General features: G+C 43.2%; 1 protein-coding gene across 1 annotated transcript; it reads left to right on the forward strand.

The window, feature by feature from the left end:
• Positions 1 to 1,286: 1,286 nt before the first annotated feature.
• On the forward strand, positions 1,287 to 22,437 carry CAPN14 (calpain 14). Its single transcript, XM_079299338.1, has 20 exons — positions 1,287 to 1,532; positions 3,672 to 3,741; positions 4,655 to 4,773; positions 5,375 to 5,511; positions 6,606 to 6,780; positions 7,478 to 7,543; positions 8,512 to 8,597; positions 9,841 to 9,915; positions 10,538 to 10,701; positions 11,373 to 11,536; positions 14,145 to 14,383; positions 14,917 to 14,953; positions 15,758 to 15,820; positions 17,381 to 17,438; positions 18,702 to 18,766; positions 19,204 to 19,272; positions 19,383 to 19,461; positions 20,579 to 20,695; positions 21,371 to 21,426; positions 21,703 to 22,437. Exons 1-20 carry the CDS (start codon positions 1,302 to 1,304, stop codon positions 21,727 to 21,729), a joined length of 2,097 nt encoding a protein of 698 aa, XP_079155464.1. The 5' UTR covers positions 1,287 to 1,301; the 3' UTR covers positions 21,730 to 22,437.
• The last annotated feature ends 1,295 nt before the right edge of the window (positions 22,438 to 23,732 follow it).

Genomic DNA, 23,732 nt, shown 5'->3' on the forward strand with positions numbered 1-23,732 from the left:
AATAAGTTGTTAGGCACTTAAATTCTTTTTCAGCTCTGAAATGTCTGTTGTACAACAGAAAATTAAATTTTCATTTCCAGTGTTATCTTTTGAAGCTTTTTCTCTTGGTTGCCCTTGAGGGTTGACCTTTGTGAATCACTTGTAGAGTAGTGTACAATCTGTGGTTGTTTGTTTTCTGACAGGGACTTCTGCTGACCTTCAGCTTTGATGGGAGTAACAATCAACTGGTGCCTAACCGAGACCAGCGTCCTCGGGTGTCTGGGGCAGGGATTTTGAGTCTCTAAGAGCCTCCTCAGTGAGGGATCCTTCCAAATACTGTATCATTATGGCATGTGAACCATTTCTTAAACTTTTTGTCCTGGTTAATTTTTTTCAGTCCACACTGTACTAACTGATTGTGATCACCTTGTTAGCACTGACAGAAGTGATTTACCTACTGAGACATTAGTCATGATTTCTCCCAGCAAGGAGTGGTGCAAATGTTTAGCATAGCTGCTAATATTAAAAAAAGGCCTAGGACATCACTCTTCAGTGTTTTTAGTGGGGGATGAGAAACATCTGTCTTGAATGTGGATGTTACAAGGAAAAAAATACCTCAGCATGCAATTTCATGTGTGAATCTGTGGTGTTCAGCAAGATGGAATGTGAGCTCTTGGGGAAGATCATATCATATCATTCTCAAAATGAGGCAAAAAGGGAAGAATAACTATCATAGGAGTGTGAGTTGTGGCTTTCTGAAACCTAATGTATTCCATTTTTCTGTTAGCCTTGGGCTTGCCTTTTTTTTTTTTTTTTTTTTTTTTTTTTTTTTTTTTTTTTTTTGGGAGGGGAAATAGCTTCATGCCAGAATGTGATTGAATAAAGACTGTCATTCATGTTGCAACACGTTATGAAAATATCCCGGAGAGCCTAAAATAGTCCTGAGAGAGACATAGAATAGCCATGTAAATGGCTTCAAAGCTCTAGTAAAAGTCAGTGGGGTCACTTGTTTTGATTTCACTCGGATCTACAGTGATATTAAAGCCTTGAAAATGCAGCAATAAGTGCTCAGTTAGAACTGGATGAGCCCCCACCACTCCTGGGAATGCCAGTGTTTCTACCCACCACTGCTGACTAAGAGGAACACTTTTAAAGCCAGGGTTAAATTTACTTTTCATACTTATTTTAACTATCAGGAATTCTTCTGAAAAGACACGCCTCATCTGAGAAAACCAAGAGTTTCCAGCAGAACTGTGCAGTGTGAGATCCCTCCGGAATCCTCAGTGGAAAAAAGTTATCCTGGTGTTATTGGAGACATCAGCATGCCTTTTCTGCTGTGCTTGAAAAAAAATAAACCACCTGTGCCTTTAGGCAGAACTATATTTCAGAAACACACCACTCCCATTCAGCAGAACTACCAGGCTTTGCTGGAGTCGTGCTTGAGGAGCAAACGCTTGTTCACAGATGACACCTTCCCTGCTCACATCAGCTCCATTGGAACAGGAGCACTGCTAAAGAAACTGCCCCACAATTTACAGTGGAAGAGGCCACATGTAAGTGACTTGCAGTGAGTGCTGTGTGTAAGAGGGTGATTACAGATGATAGCCAGCAAATAGTTTTAGTACTGAACAGACTACTCTTAGACTTTAATTTAGGTGCACCTTAATGTCTCTGGGGATTACATTTATTGCATCGGGTGTCATTTTGGAAGCTGGGCTACATGGAGTTTCATAATTACCTTTGAAGCATTTTTTGCCCAAAATCATAAGCAGCCTTGGAGCAGGCAGGGAGAGGAGGTGAAGGAAGCAGAGTTGGTTTCCTTGGAGCTCATATCTACAGTGATCTCACTATGATTCTGTGGTGACAGATGAGATCCTTCTCCCTAGCGATCAAGATGATGACCTCTTAGAAGATTTCTGAGTTTCTAGACTGTTCTTAGCAATGACCTTTCTCTCCATGGACCTCATACTGTTATGAAGCTGGAGCCTGCTACTTTCCCAGACAGAGCAGGTACCTTATCCTCATGCTGGGCTGTTTGTTTTTTTCCCTCCTGCTTAACTGTTTGGTCTATTGTACTTGGAGTAATCTCTCCCCAGCTCTCAAGGCTGAGCTTCTATTACAACCAGTGACAGAGCATCAGCCTATGAGTTAGTTTTAGTTTTGGAGCCTTTGTTTTCTACTTGTGCTCATGTTTCCAAGGCCTTTGCTGGCATTTCAGGCTTAAACTGAACATCACAAGAGACACCCAGGTGCAAGGGCTGGTCACAGAGCACGTTCTCATAACGAAAGGGTAGATAACATGTGTGGGAGGCCAGGACTGGGGCCTGGCACAGTTAGATAAGGCCTGTTACTAGCAATGCCAGTTCTGCTTTTACTGAGCCACTGAGCAGAGTATTGACGATCAGATCCTCCTGGAAGCAATGTACAGAATTATATGAGAATTTCAGAATTCCTTTGTCTGTAGGGAATTCTTCCATGTAATACCAGATAGCATGTTCCAGGTAAGTTATTTTCTAGTTGTCATATTTCGTGAGATTTAAACAATTTGCCAGAAGGATCAGGTTTCTGCAAGAGGAAAAAAAAAAACAAAAAAAAAAAAAAAAAGGGTAAGCATGAGTCCTGGCCTCTACAAAGTCTTTCAAGTGTCTCTTCACCCCTCAGATATTGGAATGGATTTGAAACCTCCTCTGTCTCTCAGTGAACTGTTCTGCTGCTTTGCTATGATTGTTGGGGTATCCTGTGCATGTCCAGGAGTTGAACTTGATGATCATGATGGGACCCTTCCAACCCAGCATATTCTGTATTCTATGATTCTAAGACTGCCTTATGAAGAAGGCTGCTGTTTGCTCTGGATGCCAGACTTTCTGAGCAAAGACTCTGTGAGAATGGATGCTGTGCATCCTTCAGTCCCTGTGCTGCAGAGGAGATGCTGAGATTCTGCTATTCACCCTGCAGACTTGTAGCTTGCTGCATCTGATGGTCTGCAAACTGAACACCCAAACTCACCAAGGGTAGGGCTTGGAGTCTAATTACTGTGACTGCCTTCTAAGGGTTTGCTGTTTCTTTGTTACTGCCTGCAGGGGAAGCCAATAGTGTGAAACTTAGCTTGAGCAATTTCTGGGTCATTTGAATGAAATGTAATTTTGACACTTAGGTTATTAATTTAACTCCAGAGGCACTTTTGAAGGGGAAAAATCACCACATTATTTCTGTCTCTACAGTTATTCACAGGCTTATTCTTGTCACAGCAACAGGAATGCTGTAGCATCCATCAGTCCTATAGCTCAATTGTCAGTCAAGCTGTGGAGATGTCAGCCAGGTTGAATGAAAGATTGAACAGTTGTGCTCAGCCCTCAAAACTCTTGGCTGGCACTTGTGTGGAGGAGCAGGACTGGCAGGCTTAAAGGATTGTCTTCTCAGCATGGTATCCATGAAAAGCCATGGTGATGCACTGAGCACCAGTGACTTATACTGGGGTCCAAATTCAACATAGACCAAGCACAAATGTGTGCCCAGGCTGGTGTCAGGTTAGCCAGAGCACATAACAATAGGTTTATACCTGAGCCAGAACAATGTCTGCTGGCACAAAGGACTCTCAGTATTTTAAAAGCTTTAACTTTCAAGCTAAATCAGCTCATGTTACTGGCTTAACTCTCTTCTTTTTTTTTTCTCTTTTCATTTGTGTTTCCCAGGCTTTGCACAAAAGTCCTGTATTTTATGCTGCAAACAGAAAGCAGCTTGATCTCTGCCAAGGATTGGTGGGTAAGGAAACTCCTTTGTATAAATATCTAAGTATTCTTTCACAAGATAACATTTTGCATGGAAGTTTTAATGTTTAAAACTTGGCATGGAAATAGAAAGTATCCATCTCCTCTCTCCACTTGGCATGTGGATGAAGCAATCATTTACTGCCGCAGGCTCAGTAAATAAGCTGGCAAGTTTCAAGGTGAGATTTGAGGCATGAGAGGTGTCTCCACAAGCTGAAAACACTGCTCTGTGTTGTTTCTGCCCATGCTAATAGGAAGTGATCCTGTGCTCTTACTGGTCTGTGGTGTTGCTGCTTCACAGTTGAACAGAGACCACAGAAGGACTTTATATTTGTACCTAATGCTCAGTGTGAGTGTGTTTTCTTCTCAGCCTTGCAGTTAGAAAAATAATTTTATGCTTGTGTTGCCTAAAATAAAAGTTATATTGCCATCTGAAAAACAGGTAGAGGTGGGAGTAAAATAGTTTTTAAGTGCTTTATGTCCTTAAAACCAAAGTTTGCTAAGTACAGTCTTGCATGTAAGATCCTCTGGAAATTATTTTTTTTTTTTCTGAGAAGCTAATGTTTTCAAAGAAAAATGGAAAAGAATTTTTTAATAGTGTGTCTCTAAAGAGAACAGAAAAAACCTCACCCAAAGCCAGTAAAACACGGAATGTTTCTATTGACAGTTATTGCTTGCTAAATTTCTTATGTAACTTAACAGTACCCAAATGAGAAGATCAGGAGAGAACAATTATAAACCAATCACAGTTTGGTTAAGTAAAGAACATATCTGGATCATCTAATTTGTTATAATTGTGAAAACATCAGCACAACAGCTCTTCTGCTGGGCTCTTGGTGGGGTTGCTGAACTTGGCTGAGAGCTCTCACTTTTCAGCCAACTGCATGTGTCCGTTTGTCTTGGCGCAGAGAACTGCTGGTTCCTGGCGGCCCTGGAAGCCCTGACATTCCACCAGGACATCTTGGCTGCAGTTGTACCACAAAACCAGAGCTTTGAGAGGAAATATGCGGGCATTTTCCACTTCCGGGTACAGCTGCTCCCCCAGATTGCAGGAGATCCTCAGATATCCTCTGCTGTGTGTCACGCCCTTAGATAATTTATACATGGTTCCCTTTGGCCAGGGGCAAGTGGCCAGAGGGTATCCCAGTCTGGAGAGGAGCCCATCACCTCTCCCACAAAGTAGTGCAGGCAGTGAGTCAACTGCAAGCCACTGAGGAAACACCTCTGCTTGGCTGCTCTCTCCAGCTGCGTCCTACCCATATTTTAACGCTGACAAAACTCTGTTTCAAGAGTGGCAACAGTCAGCAGGATCTGAGCACATCAGCTCCAATATTCTAGCCCTTTGCCCCCCTCTGGGTATAACTCTGCTACCCTGCAGTTAGGAATTCCTTCCCCACTAGTCCACCTGTGGCTAATTTCCCTGCTTACTCCTTTTACACCTGATAGATGCTTTGTTTTCTCCTCTGGCCGGGTGGGGCTGGGGAGCTGGCCCTGTGGGTGAGTCAGCACATCCCACTGACCCACAGCAGCTTGTTCTGTGCCCACAGCCAGGCTATCTTGCCTTTCCTGTTGTTCCAAGGGGAGGTCCCTTCCAAGGGAAACATCAGCTCATTCCTTTCCCCTGACAGTTCTGGCACTTCGGGGAATGGGTTGACGTAGTGGTTGATGATCGCCTGCCGGTGAATGAAGTGGGGGAGCTGCTCTTTGTTTCCTCGGTCTATAAGAACGTGTTTTGGGGAGCCCTTCTGGAGAAGGCATATGCTAAGTAAGTGATTCATTTCAACTTATGCAAATAGCCTCTCTAAAATATGTTGGTTGGTGCCTACACAGTTTGTACTTGTTTATAAATGCAAATCCTAGGCCTTGCTACATTTGGAGAGTAGTAGATGGCTCTCATCTTAATATTATTGCACATGAAAGCTGCCATTGCAGTAGCTGTTATCAAACCAGGCCCTTGAGTTTAAATCCAAGGGTTTAGGTGTGAAAACAGCCCTATTGTGGAGGGTTGTCCTCTGAGTGTTATCATTGTTTGCAGTGTATTGGCTGAGGCTGATGCCTTCCCTGTAAATACCACAGAGGAGTGAAACACCGTAGATAAACATTTCCAAATGTGAATGATTTCTAAAGCCTCCTTTAATGTATTATCAGTATGAGAAACCTCCAAGGATTTTCGTTTTGGAGGTCTGCCGAAGCACTGAACTTTGTTTAGGCAGACGTTTTTGCTCTCAGGTCCCCAAAGCTGAGGCATGTCACAAGTCATATGGCACGGTGAGAACAGTGGCTGCTCTCCAGGGTGTTTTGTCTAAGGTGGTAGTATCAGCACAAAGAAGAAAGCAGCAAGGCCTAACTGATGGAGTTTGCTAATGTTTGGCTGAAATAATCTTTGCAGAGCAGGGAAAAATACTCCAGTTAATTCTGAGAGAAAGATCACACAAAGGTGAGAATGTTCAGTTATTTTCATTTGGTGTTAGGGTTAGAATGAAAAGACTGGGCCAAGTTGCACTGGAGTGATAAAGAAAATCAGATTAGAGACTGAGCTCTCAAGGCACTGTATCTTAGATACAGCACAGTGCCTGGTGATAAATTCAGGCAACATTCTCTAAGGCAGAGTCATCAAAGAGTCATGATAGGCATGTTCTTATTACAGTGCAGACAGTGACTGAAGAGTCCCTTTCAGACTATGGCTAATCTTGGAGGCAATTTTGTAGATTCTCCTCTTTCCCAAATGCCAAAAATTCCCTTAAAATTAAACATGAGCTATAGCCTTCCTTTTGCTTTTTGCACATTTTAAAAAATGTTTTCACTTTTTTCAACCTGTGACTATAACCCAAAGAATATATTGATGTCTTTTTTTGCTAGACTCTATGGCTCCTATGAAGATCTGCAGATTGGGCAAGTTTCAGAAGCCTTGGTGGATTTTACAGGGGGTGTCAATACAAGGATCAAGCTTGCAGAAGCTCCTCCTGATCTTTGGAATATCCTGACAAGAGCCACCTACAGCAGATCTCTCATGGGTTGTCAGACACACATAGGGGTGAGGCTTGGAGGGACATCAAATTACTTTATAACTAAATACCTTTCTAAAACCTGTTTCCCTCTGCTTAGCTGGTCATTGTGACTCAAAATGTATCAAAGCTGCCACGTGTGGTTTTCTGTAGAAGTGATATACTTCATGTTAAACTTTGCCCATGGATTGATTCCCTGATGCTCTCAGCTCCCTGTTGTTTTTAAGAACTGGTTTATCTTTCAAAGAAAATACTCTATTGGATAGGGACCTACTGCATTTTCCCATTTTTATTAAATAAATTTTCCATTTTTACAGATGGTGCAGTGAGGTACAGACACACATGGAATAAAGTTATAGCTAAGGTAGAGAGGTGGGTCATTCACAACATGAATTAAAGTCTTGGCTTCCAAACTTTATGCTACCACCTCAGCTGTTGGGAAACTCCTCTGAAAATCAAAACCTGACTTTCTGTGCTTCCTTCAAGTGAGGTGGTCTCTAGCTGGAGATCCGCAATTTAGGAAGGGCCATTAACAATCAACCTTCCAATTCCAAGCATACTGCATAATCTGGCTCTTAGGAGCTTCAATTTATTTATTTATTTAATTTTCAATTCTTCATTTGCTTTAAAAGTCACTGCTTAAAGGATTACAGGTCTCTGGTATTGCTGTATGAATAGGGATAGAATAAAAGGTTTATTTTCCTTCTGTTTCTTTCTTGTATACAGACAACAAAAGTCCTGAAGAATGGGCTTGTTGCTGGCCATGCCTACACAGTAACTGGTATTAGAAAGGTAAGACCAGCCCAAATGTCATGGGTCCAGGTTAATTTGGATATTGGCAGTTTTTATTGCATTCATAGGTTCACCAATTGATCAGAGCAACTATAATATCTCTTCCCCAATACTCTTTTCTTAGTCTAAGGCTAAAAGAGACTGTGGACTTTGTTATGATTAACATTTTAAGTGTGTCTATTTTGATTTGGAGGCCTTGATATAAAGGACAATTGTTATGGATCAGTGTATCTCTAAGGGTGGTAATGATTCATAGGGCTCTGCTGAGACCATCACCTACAAATGCATCTCAGCTGTTAAGAATGAAAGGACTGGCCTTTGGGGCTGCTGGGAGGATGTGATGAAACTTGGGGATTTGCTTTTTACTTGGGGTAAGAAGGATGGCAAAGACTGTGTGGGGCTTTGGAGATTTTGGTGAAAGCTTGTTCAGTACCTGTTTGTGTGGAGTTTTTCAACAACGTGTCTGTCAGGCTCCTCTGATGAGATGAAGAGCCAGGCAGCCTTAAGAGACTGACCAAGCATGTGGAAACAGTGTGAAGTCAGCTGTTCTGCTGTGTGCTATCAACAAAGCCCCTAACTGGCCTGGCTCCCTCTCCTCCCACCATGGCATCCCAGTTCAGGAGGCACTATTCTATATGGTCTTTCATGGGGGGCTACACTGTGCTGTGCCATTGCACTGGGGTAGGACTTGGCTTTCACATGAGTACAAAATGAGCAGATGTTGGAAAGGAAAAGGAATTTGCAGTCAAGCCTTTAGATTAGGAATCTGTCATGTCTCTGGTTTCAGTTTAGAATGTAAGATGAAGCACCTTAATCTCTTTGTTGCTGGCATTCAGAGTTGCATGTTAAAAGATTTTTTGTCATCATACTTGCTGGCATCCCAGAGAACAAAAAAAAAAAAATTGTTAATATCTGACATAATATGATGATATAAACCAGATGAGAACTGCTGTTACTGCTTTCTGCAGGTGACCTGTCAATATGGACCAGAAAACCTAGTGAGACTGAGAAATCCATGGGGGAAAATTGAGTGGAAAGGAGACTGGAGTGACAGGTGAGTTTAAAAAACGAAAGGTGTGACACTGAGGGGAGGAAAGGTTTCTTGGAGGAAAGATGCTGCCATCTTCAGGCATGAATTAATGTTGAGGGCAGCAGTAAGATAATAGTTACTTGCACAGACCTTCTGGTGTTAAAGCAATGACTCCATAGATTTATGTCTCCAACAGACAATGCTGCTCTAGCTGGCTTCTCTTCACACATGCAGCCTCAATCAGATAAATTCTACTTTTCCTTTCACTAAATGCCAGAGGAAAAATAATATCAACATGAGACACTGACCACCTTGCTGTGATCTAGAAAGCTGTGCAGAAGGCTCTAGAAAACCCCCATGTTTCAGGACACAGTCATTTATCATGGGAGGGGCCAGAAAAATGTCTTCCATAGGCTGCATGGTGTTGGAAGAAGTCCAACAGTTGAAAGAAGTTGAAAGAAGTCCTCTCTTCTGACTGCTCAGGGAAATGCTTTTGGGCATGAGAGCAGAGGAAGCAGCTAGTGAGGAAAATGGGCTCTATATTTGCATTTACCTGATTTTTAATTTTTTTTTAATTGGAACCCATGAAAGACAGTGGTTTGCATACTAGACCATGGGCAGCTGTTAACTTGTGTCCTGTTCAGCTTCGAAGTGGAGCACGTTTCTTGCTTCCAGGCTTCACTTCATTTCCTGCACAGTCTGTTTGCTGAGGCTCAGGGCATAGAAAGGAGGGGAGAGAACAGAGGTCATTGGGAATGTGAATGGCTTTCACCTTGTCTGCAGAGCAGTAACTTCTCTGATGCGTGTCTGTCACATAATGACAACACACCAGCTGTTCTGTTGAAGAGCATAATGAGCAACATACTGCAGGCCTGCCTTAGAAACTACTCCCAGCTGCCTCTTGTGCTGTCCTAGTCATTCATTCATTATGCCAAACACTCTTCTTATTATGTCTCCTTTGACAGAAAATTAACCAACAAAGCAGGTCTAGATTTTTATATTTTAAGTACTTGGGAGCTGTGTGTTCAAGTGAACTGATTGGCTGATGGAAAAGGAACATTTCTGGCTTCTGCTGGCGAAAACTGGAGCTGTGTAGCTCCATCTCATGGGACCCAGGGTGGTTGTGGAGAGTCTCATGTGGCTGAAGGCAGGGTGGGGGATAAGCACAGAGATATGTAGAAAGCAGGGATTTGGCCTCTTTTTTTATAGAGGAAGGTTATGTCCTCTGCCTTGAATTTGGTTAGTCACCTCATGTTTGTCCCCTTAGCTCTTACAAGTGGGAACTGCTGAGCCCGAAGGAGAAGATTTTGCTGAGGAAAAAGAAGGAGGATGGAGAATTCTGGTAATGGCACAGTCTTGCTACTCCCCTCTCTGCTAGTAGCCCTGGGGCTGCACCTGGAGCTGAAGCATCACATTGCCACTTAGGCCAAGGCATAGGTGATGAGCTTCATAGCAGCCTGTGCTCCTCTCAGCTTGATGCTGTGAGAAGCGGTGACTGTCCTTTGCACTGTTCTTCAGTGCAGGAGTGAGGGAGAAGCAGGACATTGCTAGGTCTCCTGGAGGTGCTGGAGATAAAGGGCAGCCCCAGGAGCTTTTGTCCTGTCTTTCCTTCTTAGTATAGCTCTTCTTTGCCCATTTGTCTGCAGCTCTCTTCACAGCTTCTGCCACGAGGTGGCAATGTTGCTGCCCCTGTAATTTCACTGCATTCCCTTTGCTGGCAAGATTATTTTATTCTCCGTTCTGCTGTCCTTTGCTGAAGTTTTAGTCGTGCATTAGCTACTCCTAGATGCTGCTGTGGAAGCAGACACTCTTTTCTTTACTGTCTATTAAAATATGAGCATTACCATATGTAACACAGAATGGTGTGGCTTCGAAGTTCCCTGCTCCCTTTTCTTTTTGTTTTATGAACCATATGGACTAAACTAAACTTCTGACAAGATCTCTCTTGGCACTCTTTTTCCCAGGATGTCTCTGCGAGACTTTAAGATTCATTTTGTAGATCTGATGATCTGTAAATTAACTCCAGACCTGATGAGCCAGGAAGATGGGAAAAAGTGGATGTACTCCTGGAAGAGTGGGAGATGGGTTAAAGGAAGTACAGCAGGAGGAAGTCTGGGATTCTGTAATGGTGAGGGGTGCTCTTTTCAATAACTCTGACTTTTGGATGCTCTGCTGACTCATTGACCAGCTCCTTATAACTTCTTAATATAACATTGATAACAGAAACATGTGCTTCCTGTTTAAGCCTCCAAACAAACATCAGAAATAAGCAGCTGAAGGACTTTGACATCTACTATCACAGAAGATGCACTGCTTGCAAACACAGGGCAGTGGGCTGATTATAGCATGAAATAAGCTTTAGGATCCCAGGATCAATTGCCAGCACGGATCTGCTCTAGGGCATTAAACTTGTCGGTTAAAATTTGCATCCTCAGCACCTCCAGGGAGTGTGTTTTAGGTAAAGTGAATAAAATAGTCAGAGGCTCATCTCTTCTGGGAGCAGAGTAGGTGGAGTCTAAAGCTAGCTAGCCCATACACCAGGGATGAGAGAGAAATAATGATACATCTATAAACAAAATGAGCTCTTAGTTGCATATAGACAGAAGTAAAAAGTTCCTTGTTCCTGGATCTTTCTCCTGTCTTAGATAGTAGTTGTACTGCTAAACTTGTAAAATGCACCTTAAAATCAAATTCCTGTGGGGTCTGGAGATGCAGACAGCCCGCAACCTATTCAGTCCAATGTCAGACACCATTTTGTGATGGAAAGTTACATCAAAATGTTTTTCTTGTTTTACTTAGGCAACTTTTGGATGAACCCTCAGTACTGGCTGAATGTGTTGCCAGTTGAAGACAGTAAGAAAAGCCCAAGTGCATGCAATGTGGTTATATCCCTCATGCAGAAACACAGCACCAAACACCGGAACCGAGCCCCTCATCTTTTCATTGGATTTTTACTCTATAAGGTGCAAAGAATTGCTTTGCTTTTCTTGCTCTCACCAAACAGGAGAACTTCCAGCCCCTGTAGATTGTAGTGCTCTTCAGGCCAAGAGTTTCTGTTGTGTGCAGGGTGATCTCTGCTCTTTCCTCCTGCCTGTGCCCAGTCTCCTCATGCATCAGGGCTCCCTCAGGCTCTGTGCCCTCCTTGCTGTGTCTCCAGCATGCTGTGTGTCAGCCTGCAGAGCAGTGTGAAGTGCCTTTTTCTTCAAAGCACATTGGGATTTATTTTGCTGCCTCTGAGGGTATGTGCAATAGCTGGAAGAGGGTGCCAGGAGTCCCCTTACTTTGAGGCATTTCCACTATAGTAAAATTGTACCTAAAAAGTGTTCCTAGTATGTGGCAGCTGCTCATGTGTGCATACTGCTAGCTCCCTCTGTATCCAGAAGTAAGTGGATATCACTAGGAGTGAGAGTTTCCTACCTTAAATTCACTGCTTACCTGAGTACTTTGAGAACCACTCTTCTCTCTTGGACAGAGCCACAGGTCTTGTTGCTGCTGTGAGCTCGTACAGTTATGGAGAGGTGACTTGGGGAAGGGGTTTTGGGTGGAAGGACTGAGGTTTCTAAAGGCAAACACCTCATATAGGTGTATGTAGCTGCTCTGCTTCCCAGCAAGGACTTGGCTGCGTTTTGTGAGACACAGAGGTCCTTACTGACAGATGCTCTGTTTCTTTTCTTCCTGCAGGTGGGCCTACAGGTGAGTCCCTTGTCACCACTGCTGGCTGTTCTCTGGGGGACCTAGGCTGGTGCACCTGTTAAGACAACACTGCATGTGGTGTGTTTGCCTTTGTTTCTTGGCTGGACAGCAAGTGACAGTCTTTGAATTCAGTGAGGCACTACAGCAAGGCACTACTAACATAGAGCCATCCTCTGACTCTGCTGAAAAGCAGCCATACCAGGGGAGCTCATTGGCTTTGAGAATGGGCATTATGTGTTCAGCTTCTGTTCTCGGTCTTCATAGGTATTAGGAGTAGCTTCAAGCTTTACCTGATGAGCACTTCATCCCTGCTGCAGCTGTGGGATGGTGCCCCAATTCTTGGCTGTGTCATGAGAGTCAGAGATGCCTTTCTGCTGCCTTCCAGTCTTGACATGAGGTGGGAAAAGAGCCTGTGCCCCATGCAAGTCAAAGATCTCCTAGGGAGCTCAGGTTCCTGGCTGTCTGATGTTGAAGCTGAACGTGTTTTCAGCTTCTTCAGGTCAGCTGTATTTCTAGAATTTTCTTTATCCAAGAGGCTTTGGTACTGAGAAAGGGCCCTGGAACTTGAATCTTGATGAAGTCTCAATTTTGGCCCTGATCTCAGAGGGCTATTTAAAACAGGTACAACTTTAGGTCATTTTGTCTTTAAAGGGCATATTTTCATATCTTTCACTCTGTTACCACTCAAATGAGAGTTTACCTCTTAAATGAGAACTTGGGCTGGCAAAGAACTACTTTGGGTATATGGTATGAGCAGCACAATTGTGTTCCTCGTTACCTTAGACCCAGCATGGTAACATAAGGAAAGGTGGCACCCCTTCCTGACTTAAATATCTTGGCCACTCTCGGGGTTACCTTCAAGGTAAACTTTCTGGCAAAGGGGGTCTGAGTGTGACCCTAGCAGAGTGCTCTGCTACACCTGAGTGGGAATGGTGACAGCCAGGACTTCAATCTCAGGTTTGTGGTGGTTGCCAAGATCAATACAGAGAGATGGCAAGCTGAGAGCATCTAAAGTATTGGAACTGCTGTCAACAGGGTATTGACTGGAATATAAAAACTTTGAATTTAACATAAGGGGCATGAGGAGGAGTAACCCTGAACCCTTTATAAGAAAGATTGCTCTATTAGTAAGAAAAATACTGGCAAAGGAAGAGGAATAGCATCTCCCCATGAGACTGCAAAGTAAAATGGCTAAATGTTTTGAGGAACAGCCAAGATCAGAAGGTGACAGTAGTTTTAGCTAGCAGGATTATTTATTGGGCTTGTGTACTGGGCACTCAGTGGCATTAAAATTAATTCCATGTTGCCTGGATCAACATTTTATCCATCATTCTATGGCAGAAAAGGGCCTGTAGAGCAAAGAGTACCAGACAGATCAAGGACACTTGCATAAGTCAGGATGAGGGCTTAGGTTGCTCATGCAGTATGCTCAGATCACAGGTGTTCTGAAAAATCCTTTGCTACCAGATCCTCAGGAAAAGCTGGGGACAAAGTATGTGGTCTCTGTGGGAAAAGAGGTGTTCTGGCTAGTGGAGGGCAGACTCTAGAGCAGTTCCTGCCTGCAGTAATTTTGGCCCATATGGCCGACTTTTGCAGAAGCCACTTTGACAGGAATGGCTTCTCCTCCCCAGTTCTTGCTGCTGTTCCTTACAAGTAGTGTCATCTTTTTAGTAAGTGCAGGAAACCCAGTCCCTTGTCCTATTAGTACTGGGCAAGGTGCTGCATGGTGAGAACCATCCTGTCCTGGGAGGAGACTGAGTCCTTTGGATTCTGTTTCCTGCCTGTGCTGTAACACACGCTGAGATGTGAAGGCAGGCCAGCTGTGCCCTGCCTGTGAATCTTCCACGTGCCTTTTGTCCATGTGTTCAGCTAGGCCAGAACACAATTCTCTTACCTTTCCTCCCTGAACAGTACCAGGAGAGCAACAGAAAGCTGCCCCCAGGTTTCTTCAGCCGACACCAGCCTGTGAACAAGCACCAGGTTTTCCTTGATGAGCGGGAAGTGACTTGTGACTTCCATCTGGAGCCTTGTGTCTATGTGATTGTCCCATGCACCCTGGAGCCTCAGCAAGAGTCTGAGTTCATCCTGCGGGTCTTCTCCAGGAAGCACGTTCTTCGGTGAGATGCTGCTGCCCCTCTGCCAGCACCTAATTTCCTGGGAAAGTCTGGTCTTTCTAGTCTAATGGGGGCAAGCATAAAGGCTTAACTCTGCAAAAAGCAGCATGATCTCTTTCAGAGAAGCTGGCTCTGGATTCTTCCTGCTATAGGATTCTCAGTGGTTGAAGTGTTGGTTTTGGCCTTATCCTTTCAAAATAGGCTGAGATAGGCCCACAAATCCTTGTAGTGTGCTCATGTTTGTGACTGTGGGAAGGATAAGGGCTCTTCAGCTTTTTGACTCCGTCAGTTTGCCAGCAACTCTCTGCTGGCAATACTAGGATGGTTGTTTGTACAGAAATGGTGCTTTGGATACTTCAAATGCCAGCAGCTTTTGGGGTCCTGTACGGATACAAGGCCTTGCCTTACTGCAGCTGTAACACCAGAGAATAAAACACAGCAAGAGCAGGTTGGGCCCCTATATGGGGAAGGACACCTGTGGCGAGACAAACAACTCAGATCTGTCCTTAATGTGTCTGCTTTTTTTGCATCTCCAGGGAGATGGGTGGGAACACGAGCTTTACCCTCTGTAAGGTGAGTGGGTGTGAGTGGAGTCGAGTATCTGTGGTTCAGTCTATAGCTCTGAATGTTAAGTTTTTACTGTTGCTCTGCCCTAGAGGAGAGGCTGAGTGAGAATGTCAGCGTTTGTGTTGCCACACTTGAAAGCACATTATGGGTTTACAGACAGGATGCTTTGGACCAAGGGGACAGATGCAGTCAAATATGGGGGACAGGCAAAACTTTGGACAGCTTAGTTGCCCTTTGAGTAAATATCATCTAATGACACCATCTTACTTGCTCTGTAGTCTTTCCTGTTCATGGCTTTTTGGATACTCATGGTCCATTCTTGCACTTCTTTCCCTTCCTTTCACACCTTGAACATTTTGAAGGCATTATGATTCCCATGCAATGGCCTAAAGGTTATTTTCAAAAGAGCTGGTCTCAATGGCATTAGATGCACATCTGCAGCTTGTGCTAGGGAATTTAGAGCATAGTCTGTTCCTCTGACATAAACAGGGCCTTTTCTGCTTTCATCTCCTCTGTTGGGCTGTGTGAAGGGGAACTGAGATCCTTCTCTCTTCTTGGCACAGAGTGAGCCCCGTGCTTTGCACAGCTTGGGCTGGGGTGACAGGATGTTTCTCCCCACTAAGTGTTATCTGAGTATTTCTCTCCAAGAAATAGCAGTTCTGTGATGTAAGGTGGAATCTTAGCAGTGGGCTGTGTTACTGATGTAACACTGCTTGCAGTGGTGGGCAGGGAATGGGATGATGTTCTGGGAAACTTGGCTGACAATATTTTTCTTCTGCAAGTTAATGATTTTTTTTTGATACCTTAAAGGAAATTGTCGATAGGTATGAAGGCAAGATTTGGGAGGATTTCTTCACAAAGCATTTTGAACAGGTAAGTGCTTGCATAAGTAAACTCCTCCAGAGCTATTATGTAGCTCTGTGAAAGTAAAAGCATATGGATGTTCAAGGGAGGTCTGTGGATGTGTAGGGAGCAGAGAGGGGCTGTGGAGAGGAGGTTGGACTCTGTACAGTGATGACTCCACACAGCAAACTTCCCTGTGGAGCTTAGCAATATGATAGCATTGAGACAGGCACAATTCTCTGCACAGCAGGGTGTCAATGCCTGGAACTTAATGTGGATGTGACAGCATCAAGAGGCTCAAAAGGTATTAGCAAACTGATGGGCAGAAAGTCCATAAACAAAGGCTAAAGGACTGAGCAGGGATGTACCCTCTAAATCACTTTTCCAACAGAGTAACAGCAGAATGGACTACAGAAGCTGGCCAGGCTCACATGCTCTCCCTAAACATTAATTTCTGTTGCCTGTATTTGGGACAAAGTGATGGGCTGTGTGGATCCATCCTACCCTTTGGGGCATTCTTACATTCATTGGGAAAAGTTACCTATTAGAGAGCACCCCTAAAACATTGAATCTTGTCTCATAAATACTTCATCACAGTTGGATGGTGACTGACCTGCTTTGAGAGGTGAAATAGATATTGTGTGTCACTTCATCTTTTTCCCATAATTTTCCTAGTGAAATAGAATCTTTCACAGGAAGGATCATTTTCAGTGATTTCTCTGGCCTGATTTGGGATGGAGCTGGCCATCAGGGGTCCCACTGACTGTGGTGAGGGATGCAAGTGTTCCACCTTTCAGAAAAGGTTGCTGCATTTGTTTAGTATCATACCCTGTATTTGGCAAACACAATTTCACAAAAACAAGTTTTCACTTTTAATAGAAATATTTTGAAGGAAGCTGTTGCTAAAAACAAGGAATACTTTCACTTTTTGCCCCTTGTTTAAGATTTTGAGAACAATGTGGCTTTGGATGGGCTAGAAATTGCCACATACTGTGAGGTGCTGGTCCTTTGCTGTCAGGATATCCAAGCACACACAGGGGCAGAAGCAGCTACTGCTATTTCTGAAGGCTCTACCCTGGCATGTCTCAATGACCTGAGAGCAGGCTTTTATTTTTGAAGAGTGATATTTTAAAAAATCCTCCAAACAAACGATTGGTGCAGCTTCTAAGATCTGTAAACTTTAGTATGACAAGGAGGAGGGGGAGTCTCTGCTTTGAAAAGTCTGGGGAGAAGTATTCCAAAGTTTCCTTTTTTTCTTGTTTGTAAATGATAAAAGCAGATCTCTTGACAGTGTGCTTGATGGGACAGATGGAACTAGGGCTGAAAGGTCTGCATCCTCACTCAGTGGAAAATCTGCAGTACTGCATTGATCTGTGTGGAGCCCTGAGAACTTAGCCCAGAGCTCACTGCAGCTCTTGCAGTCTCAGAATCTTGTCATATTCAAAGAGAATCTTTTCTATCGATTTTCACAGTGGCTGGAGTGGGGCCAGAAAAGCAGAGAATGAAGATGGGGCATGCTGGGAAAACAAAAGAGGGAGAAAAGTGATTTAATACTTAGAAAAAATACTGAAATTCTCTTCTGTATCACAGAATCCTGAAATAAATGCTGTTCAGCTCCAGAGGATCTTGAATAATATATCTTGGAGAAGTAAGTGCTGAGAAATAATGTTTCTGTAAAATAAGCCCTTTCAGAGAAAATTCGCAGCTCCTGTATCTATTTCTTGAATTCTGGGAAGAAAAACTGGCTTCAATCTGACTGAACTGACTCTTCTGATGCCATGTTAGATTTCCAGAGCAAAAGGATTTGCTGGGGTGTGAATCAACATGGCAGAAATATTATAAGCAGAGCTAATCTAGTTTGAATTTCAGCAACTGAGAGAATGAGGGTGGAGAACAAGCATGGATGCAGATTTTTAATTTGGACCCAAACCCAGCTTGACCTCAGTTTTGATTCTGAAACTGTATCTCATTTCACCGTGTGCCAAACTAGATGTGGAATGCCAGGTCCATAGGATTCATGTGGTGAAGGATGTGATGTATTTTTCACTTAAACTGAATTTGATATTACTCTTTTTTCTACAAAGGTGGAGAAGGATAGTTCTGTCTTTGTAAACTGACCCACCACATGCTGTCTTATCTGTGAGAAAACTGTATTGAACTAGGAATCTTTACTTTTCATAAATTATTAATTTTAAGCATGATTTAAAAATCTTTACTTGGTTCATATTTACTAAACAGAGCTATTACAATATTAAAATTATTAAGGCATTTTGACTTTCTGCAGGGAAGGGATTGGTGAGTTATGATTCTGTCCCTTATTCAATGCAAGGTGCAGACCAATTGTAATCATGATTTGCAGTGAGATTAGAGCCTATTTCTGTTACTTTACATGAAACTTGTGTATGAACCAGGAATGCTAAGCTTTGAGGCAGCATAATGTTTACATCAGTGCCTGTACTTTTAATTATATTAAGAGCTGGCAGTGTGTCTGTGAAAGAGAGGGACACAGAGATGCTTTGTACAAGGGTTTCAATTAATCTGCAGTGCTGTTCCCCAAAGCTCTTCAGGTCAAGTGACTTTGCTCAAGGTCATGCAGTAAATTCTGTTTGGGATTAGAGCTTTGGATGTCCTTTTCCTTCCATTTTCTCTAATAGCTGAAGATAGTGTACCATATTTCATTCTATATTACATGCCTGCAGGGAGCTCATATTGGATTTTCTGAGACTAGTAGAATCCATCCTGTTGCCTCATATTTTTATCATCATAAATGATATATCTTCTCAAGTGTGTGTAAAGTTTCATGCAGGCTTTGGGGCCTGAGCCCTTTCAAGTAAAGGCAAATTTTGTGAGAGTCCATTTTTCTGAGAGATGTCCAATGACTCCCCAAAACAATTTTTTTTTTCTTCTCCAGATTTCCAGAGTTTTCACCTGAATTTCAGTCTGGATTCCTGCCAGGGTATCTTGGCACTCCTGGATGTATCCTTGTCATGAGTGATTCTTCTGACTCATATAATACTTTACCAGAGCATTATTTCTTAGGCCAGACTGGGTGTTACTGTGATTTCTTTACCATCAGAACATGGCCCTGCTTATTGAACTTCTCACCTTCCATAATAACAGTTCAGCTGAGACAGAATGGAACTGGTTTGGGAAAGGGGTTGATTCCTGCCACTTCTGAAATCAGCAGCCAGGTTTCCATTGACTTTAGTGGGAGGAGGATCAAGTCTAGAAATAGGCATGTGGGCTAAGAAATCATTATCCTCATATTATAATTGCATAGATGTTAGAGTGGCTGCAAGGTTTTGGGTTGTTTGGGCTTTTGGTTTGTTTTTTCTTTTTTCATTTTTTAATATATGTAATGGGTGCTCTCTAATGTTTAATTGAGATGTTTTGACCTTAATTCTCCCACTAAGCTGAATGCCACTGGCACACTGAGTATCCAGGAATTCAGAGTCCTGTGGAAAAGGCTGCTTTTCTATTTGGTACCATTTCTATGCCACCTTTCAATATCTCCCTGCTCACAATCCCTTTGGTGTCACCTGTTAGGTTTTGGGTGGTTTGGTTTGTTTAAAAGTACTCCCTCACCCCACAGGAAGTTTTCCAGAAGAGAGACACCAACAGATCAGGAAAGCTTGACCTTGTGGAACTGCAGGCAGCTGTACAGGAGACAGGTGAGCCCACAGCATATTTTGGCAAGTCTCATCTTCTTGCTTATGAAAGCTGAAAAAAAGCACAGGGTTGGGAAACATCTTGATAATGGCATGTAGAGCCAGGAGAAGTGGAAAACTTTATAGTTTGCATGGCCTTGGATATCTCTGCTTCCTTCTTTAGCTGAGTCAACACATCTGAAAATTATTTTGCCATGGGATGGGCTGCCCACTCTTTTCTCAGTGTGGTCTCACACTGTAAGTTGTCTGAAACAGAAGTGTCTGCTTATTTCAATTTTTATAACCCAATTTTTAAATCCCTTCCTGTGTGTTACTAATTGAATTTTAAAAGATTTTGTGGGGTTGTAGGGATGCAGACCAGATCTAGCTCCTATTAAATTGCAGCCTCTGCTGAAAGCAACAGCTCAGAGACCAAACCTGGAAGTGTGGGAATTACACAGAGGCTATAATGGTGCCAGACTTCACTAATGCAGTGTCTGAAGCTTGATCTAGAAATGGAAGATGATAAATGTAGGCCCAAATACTGAGCTCTGTTGCTATTGCTGGGTGTTTTGTGGGGGTAGGTGCTCAGTCTTGTAGCTTCTTTTGCATATTTACACCTTAAATACCATTCCTCTTTTTGGTGTATGTTCACCCAGTTAATCTGAGTCAGTGAAAGCACAGTGAGAAACCCAGGCAGACCTCTGGTAAAGCAAACTAAAATCCCAGGCCATGAATAGAGAATGCTTTTGTTCCTTGCAAATGCTGCTGCTGCTGCTTGACATTGGGACTGATGCATTCTGTATGAGCTTCCTCTGGATTTTATTTTTCATCTCCTTTCCTACCCTCTTGGGAATATTGCTCTTAAACCCAGCTGCTGCTATTACCCTCATATCCTATTAGCAGAAGAGGCCTATTTGTATTTTATTCCAACTCTGGAAGGACTGTAAGTATAGGGGACCAGACCTGAACCCTTTTAAATATGGAGAAGATATCTTCATGTAGACATCTCATTTTGGCTGGCTAATATTTGATTATTTTACCCCAGGTGTGAAAAACAAAGCTGTTGGAGAAGGGATGAAGACCATTCAGTTGCGCCATCTCATTCTGTTTTCCTTTTTTCCCCCCCTGTTTTATGTAGGCATTTCACTCAGCAATGAAGTCTGTAATTTGATGGCAATCAGATATGGTGACCCTGGCTTACAGATCAGTTTTGAGAGCTTTGTTTGCTTCATGCTTCGAGTGGAGATCATGGGAGGTGAGGCTGGTGCTCTGTGTCTGGCCAGGCAAGCTGGGCTGCCAGCTGAACCATGGCCCCTCTGATGCTGTTCCCACTGGCAGTGGCAAGGTCAAAATTGCAGGACTGGATTTCTGAATAAAGCAAGAGCAATCAGTTTTAAGCAAGGGACAGATACAAAGGAAACCAAGCTCTCTCTTCACCTCCCCACCAATCCCTTCCTACAGACATCCAAGCTGTACATATCTGAGTGATTAAGCTCTTTGCACTGGCCTTCTGTAGGAAGAGGTAGGCAATACACAAATGAAAATTGCTTGTTTTCCATGAAGAAGACAGCCTTGAAACACACCTTTTCCAGGAAGAAGAAAGTTTTGAAATATGTCTTTGATGGACTGCAGTTTGATGATGAGACAGCTGATACTCAGATCATACTGTAGACACTCAGCATATGTCTCATACTTGTAGTGGGTAAGGTTAGGACCACCAGCATTTTGAGGTTTTTCAGATGGATGGGCAGAGAGTGATATGCCTGACTTTATTCAGCTGCTCCCAGTGTTCCAGCTTTCAGGGGTCTCCCAGGGACAGACCAGAGAAGCTCACATGCATTTGAGAATAGTCTACAAAGTCTGCCTTTGGGGTTTTTCCCAAGAGAGCCTTGGCTATCAAGTTAATGCACCTCATTTACCTCTTTTGCAGAGGCCTTTCGTAATCTAACACAAGATGGCAAAGGGATATATCTCCGGGAATCTGAGGTAAAGCCCCTTCCCTGACTGTCAGATGCAGGCCCCTTTGTTGCATGTGGCACTGCATGTTTTATTCTGTAACCTTAGAAAAGATATCTTTAAGATATCTTACAGGGCAGGTTACAAACAACCACGAGGTTCAGGCTTCCAAGTCTTCTTTATTATGGCTTCTATTCTTCTGGAGGCAGAATATCTCCAATGCCTCATAGTCCAGTCCAAGTGAGAGTATGGCAGAGCTCTCATAGGGATGGAATATTTCAACCCCCTTTCCATATTATTTTACAGTGGATGATGATGACACTTTATTCATGAAGCAGTGCTGTAGAGGAGGAGACAACCAGACCTGTACCAGAATGAGGAAGGCTGCCTTGTTTCAACTTTTTTGCTTCATACGAAAAGTCTTCCCCTCAAGCTGACTTGACCTGATAACCACAGACTTGGTGAAGTTTTGCTAATTAATGCATTTATTTTGAGTCCTATTTCACTTCAAACAACCCTACTGAGGAGAGACCATTGGATGGCAACTACCACAAATTCAAAGTGTGACACCCTGGAGCATGGTGGCTGAGTTGTTGGGGTCACCTATGTCATGCTGATTTTGATAGGCACACATTATGGCAGTGCCCAGAGGCTGTGCTTGGTGAAGGGGCTCTTGAGTCCAGGAGGGAAAAGCCCCTGTCCTGAGTAGCCTGTCACCTGATAGAGGGATCCCAGTTCTATAGCTGCTAAGCCCATGGTAGAGAACTGGAATCTGTGTGCTTCTGGGAAAGAAGGGGTGGAGATTCACAGAACGAACACTCTTCCCTAGCTCTGACTTGGAAAGGTGAATTGCAAGCATTCAAACCATCTCTCTTGCTTTCATAGTTAACATAGGCCTATTGAAGTGGCTCTAATTTGATTTGACCAAGTGATGAGCTGAGCCTCCAGCTGTTTGTTGTATGATGATTGTATATTTATTCCAGAAAGGCAGTGGGTTTTCTCTGCAGATTGAAGACTACAGTACAGTGAAAAGTAAACTGATCCCATATTGTTTTTAAGTCACCAGAGACTGGCAGGGAGTGAATGTTCTCAGTAGGGTGATACAGGAGCTGTCTGATAAAACATTTGGATATTTATTTTATATAGGGTGAGAGTGTGTGTGTGTGTACTTCCAAAGGAGACAGGTAAATATAGGTTGTAGCTAATTCAATAGTACAACCCAGGTGTGAGGGGCTGTGAACAGGATTAGAGGACGTGGTATAAATCCATGAGAGAGTTGCTTGATGCATCTATCTGTAGGCTCCTTTTGCACTTTTTTACAATTCATTTATTTTGGGCTGGAAATTTCCACGCTAAGTGCCTGTTACAGGTTGCTGCTTTGATTTTTTTTCCTTTTTTTTCCCCTCTTTTTTGCATTCCTGCAGACAGCTCAATTGAGGCTCTTTTACACTGCACAGCCTAGTCTGAGCCTGGATGCTAAATGAAACAGAGCTCCTATGGGAATGAACATATAATGAAAGACCATACTCTAATACCTTTGTAGGAAGGAGTTATATTAAGATTGCATAGGTAGCCTTCCCTCTGGCTTTTTGTGACTTTTTAGGTGCTTAATCTCATAAATATTTTTTCAGAGTGCATGTGAGATTCAGGAATGAGGTGGACTGTGGGTAGGAAAGTAAACATGGGCATGACTGAGCTCAGGGATGTGCTCACCACTGCACTGAGGCCTGAGCAATAGCATAAGCATATTTATAGAGGAACTCCTTTGCATATAAGTGTTCCCAGTCAGGAGGCACTAAACAGTAAAAACAACAGCATGCACTTTATTCCCCAGAACAGTCTGTTTCTAAGCAATATCATTTTCACCCTGTTTTTATGAGAAAACAGTTAGAACCAGATAAATAGATGGCTGTGTTGGTACTTGTTTATTACAGATTATATATCTATCATTTATTGGGATCAACCTACTGTGGAGTCACAGGGTTCAGGTCTGTGGAGCAGAGCAGCTTGGAGGGAGCAGGGACACCCAGGGTTCCTGGAGTAGCCGAGGGCTCTGTGTGTGCCAGCCTCCCAAGAAGCCTCCATCAGCAGCTCCCCTCCCAACACACATCTCTGTTTCCTTTTGTGACTCACAGCTGAACATGATGGTGCAAACTAAATTAGCCTGATTTAATTTGCACTCAACTCAGCAGGGGATGTTATAAACACTGATTTACTGTGTCCAGGAGCAGCGTTGGAAGAACCAAAAATGTTGGTTGAGGGAGTGTAGATCCTGCTTTTGTTAGCATATTTTGGAAAAGATGGTCCCTGGCACCATGGGAATGTCCAGGGGGATC

The sequence above is a fragment of the Erithacus rubecula genome (genome assembly GCF_903797595.1).
Source record: "Erithacus rubecula genome assembly, chromosome: 2".
Taxonomy (NCBI): Eukaryota; Metazoa; Chordata; class Aves; order Passeriformes; family Muscicapidae; genus Erithacus; species Erithacus rubecula.

What these genes read in the sequence shown, in the direction of transcription:
- CAPN14 (XM_079299338.1), top strand. Translation starts at nt 1,302, where the DNA reads ATGCCTTTTCTGCTGTGCTTGAAAAAAAATAAACCACCTGTGCCTTTA. An exon ending in GTTGTCAGACACACATAGGG is followed by an intron (nt 6,781 to 7,477) that starts GTGAGGCTTGGA and finishes TCTTGTATACAG; the next exon opens with ACAACAAAAGTCCTGAAGAA. An exon ending in TCGAGTGGAGATCATGGGAG is followed by an intron (nt 20,696 to 21,370) that starts GTGAGGCTGGTG and finishes CCTCTTTTGCAG; the next exon opens with AGGCCTTTCGTAATCTAACA.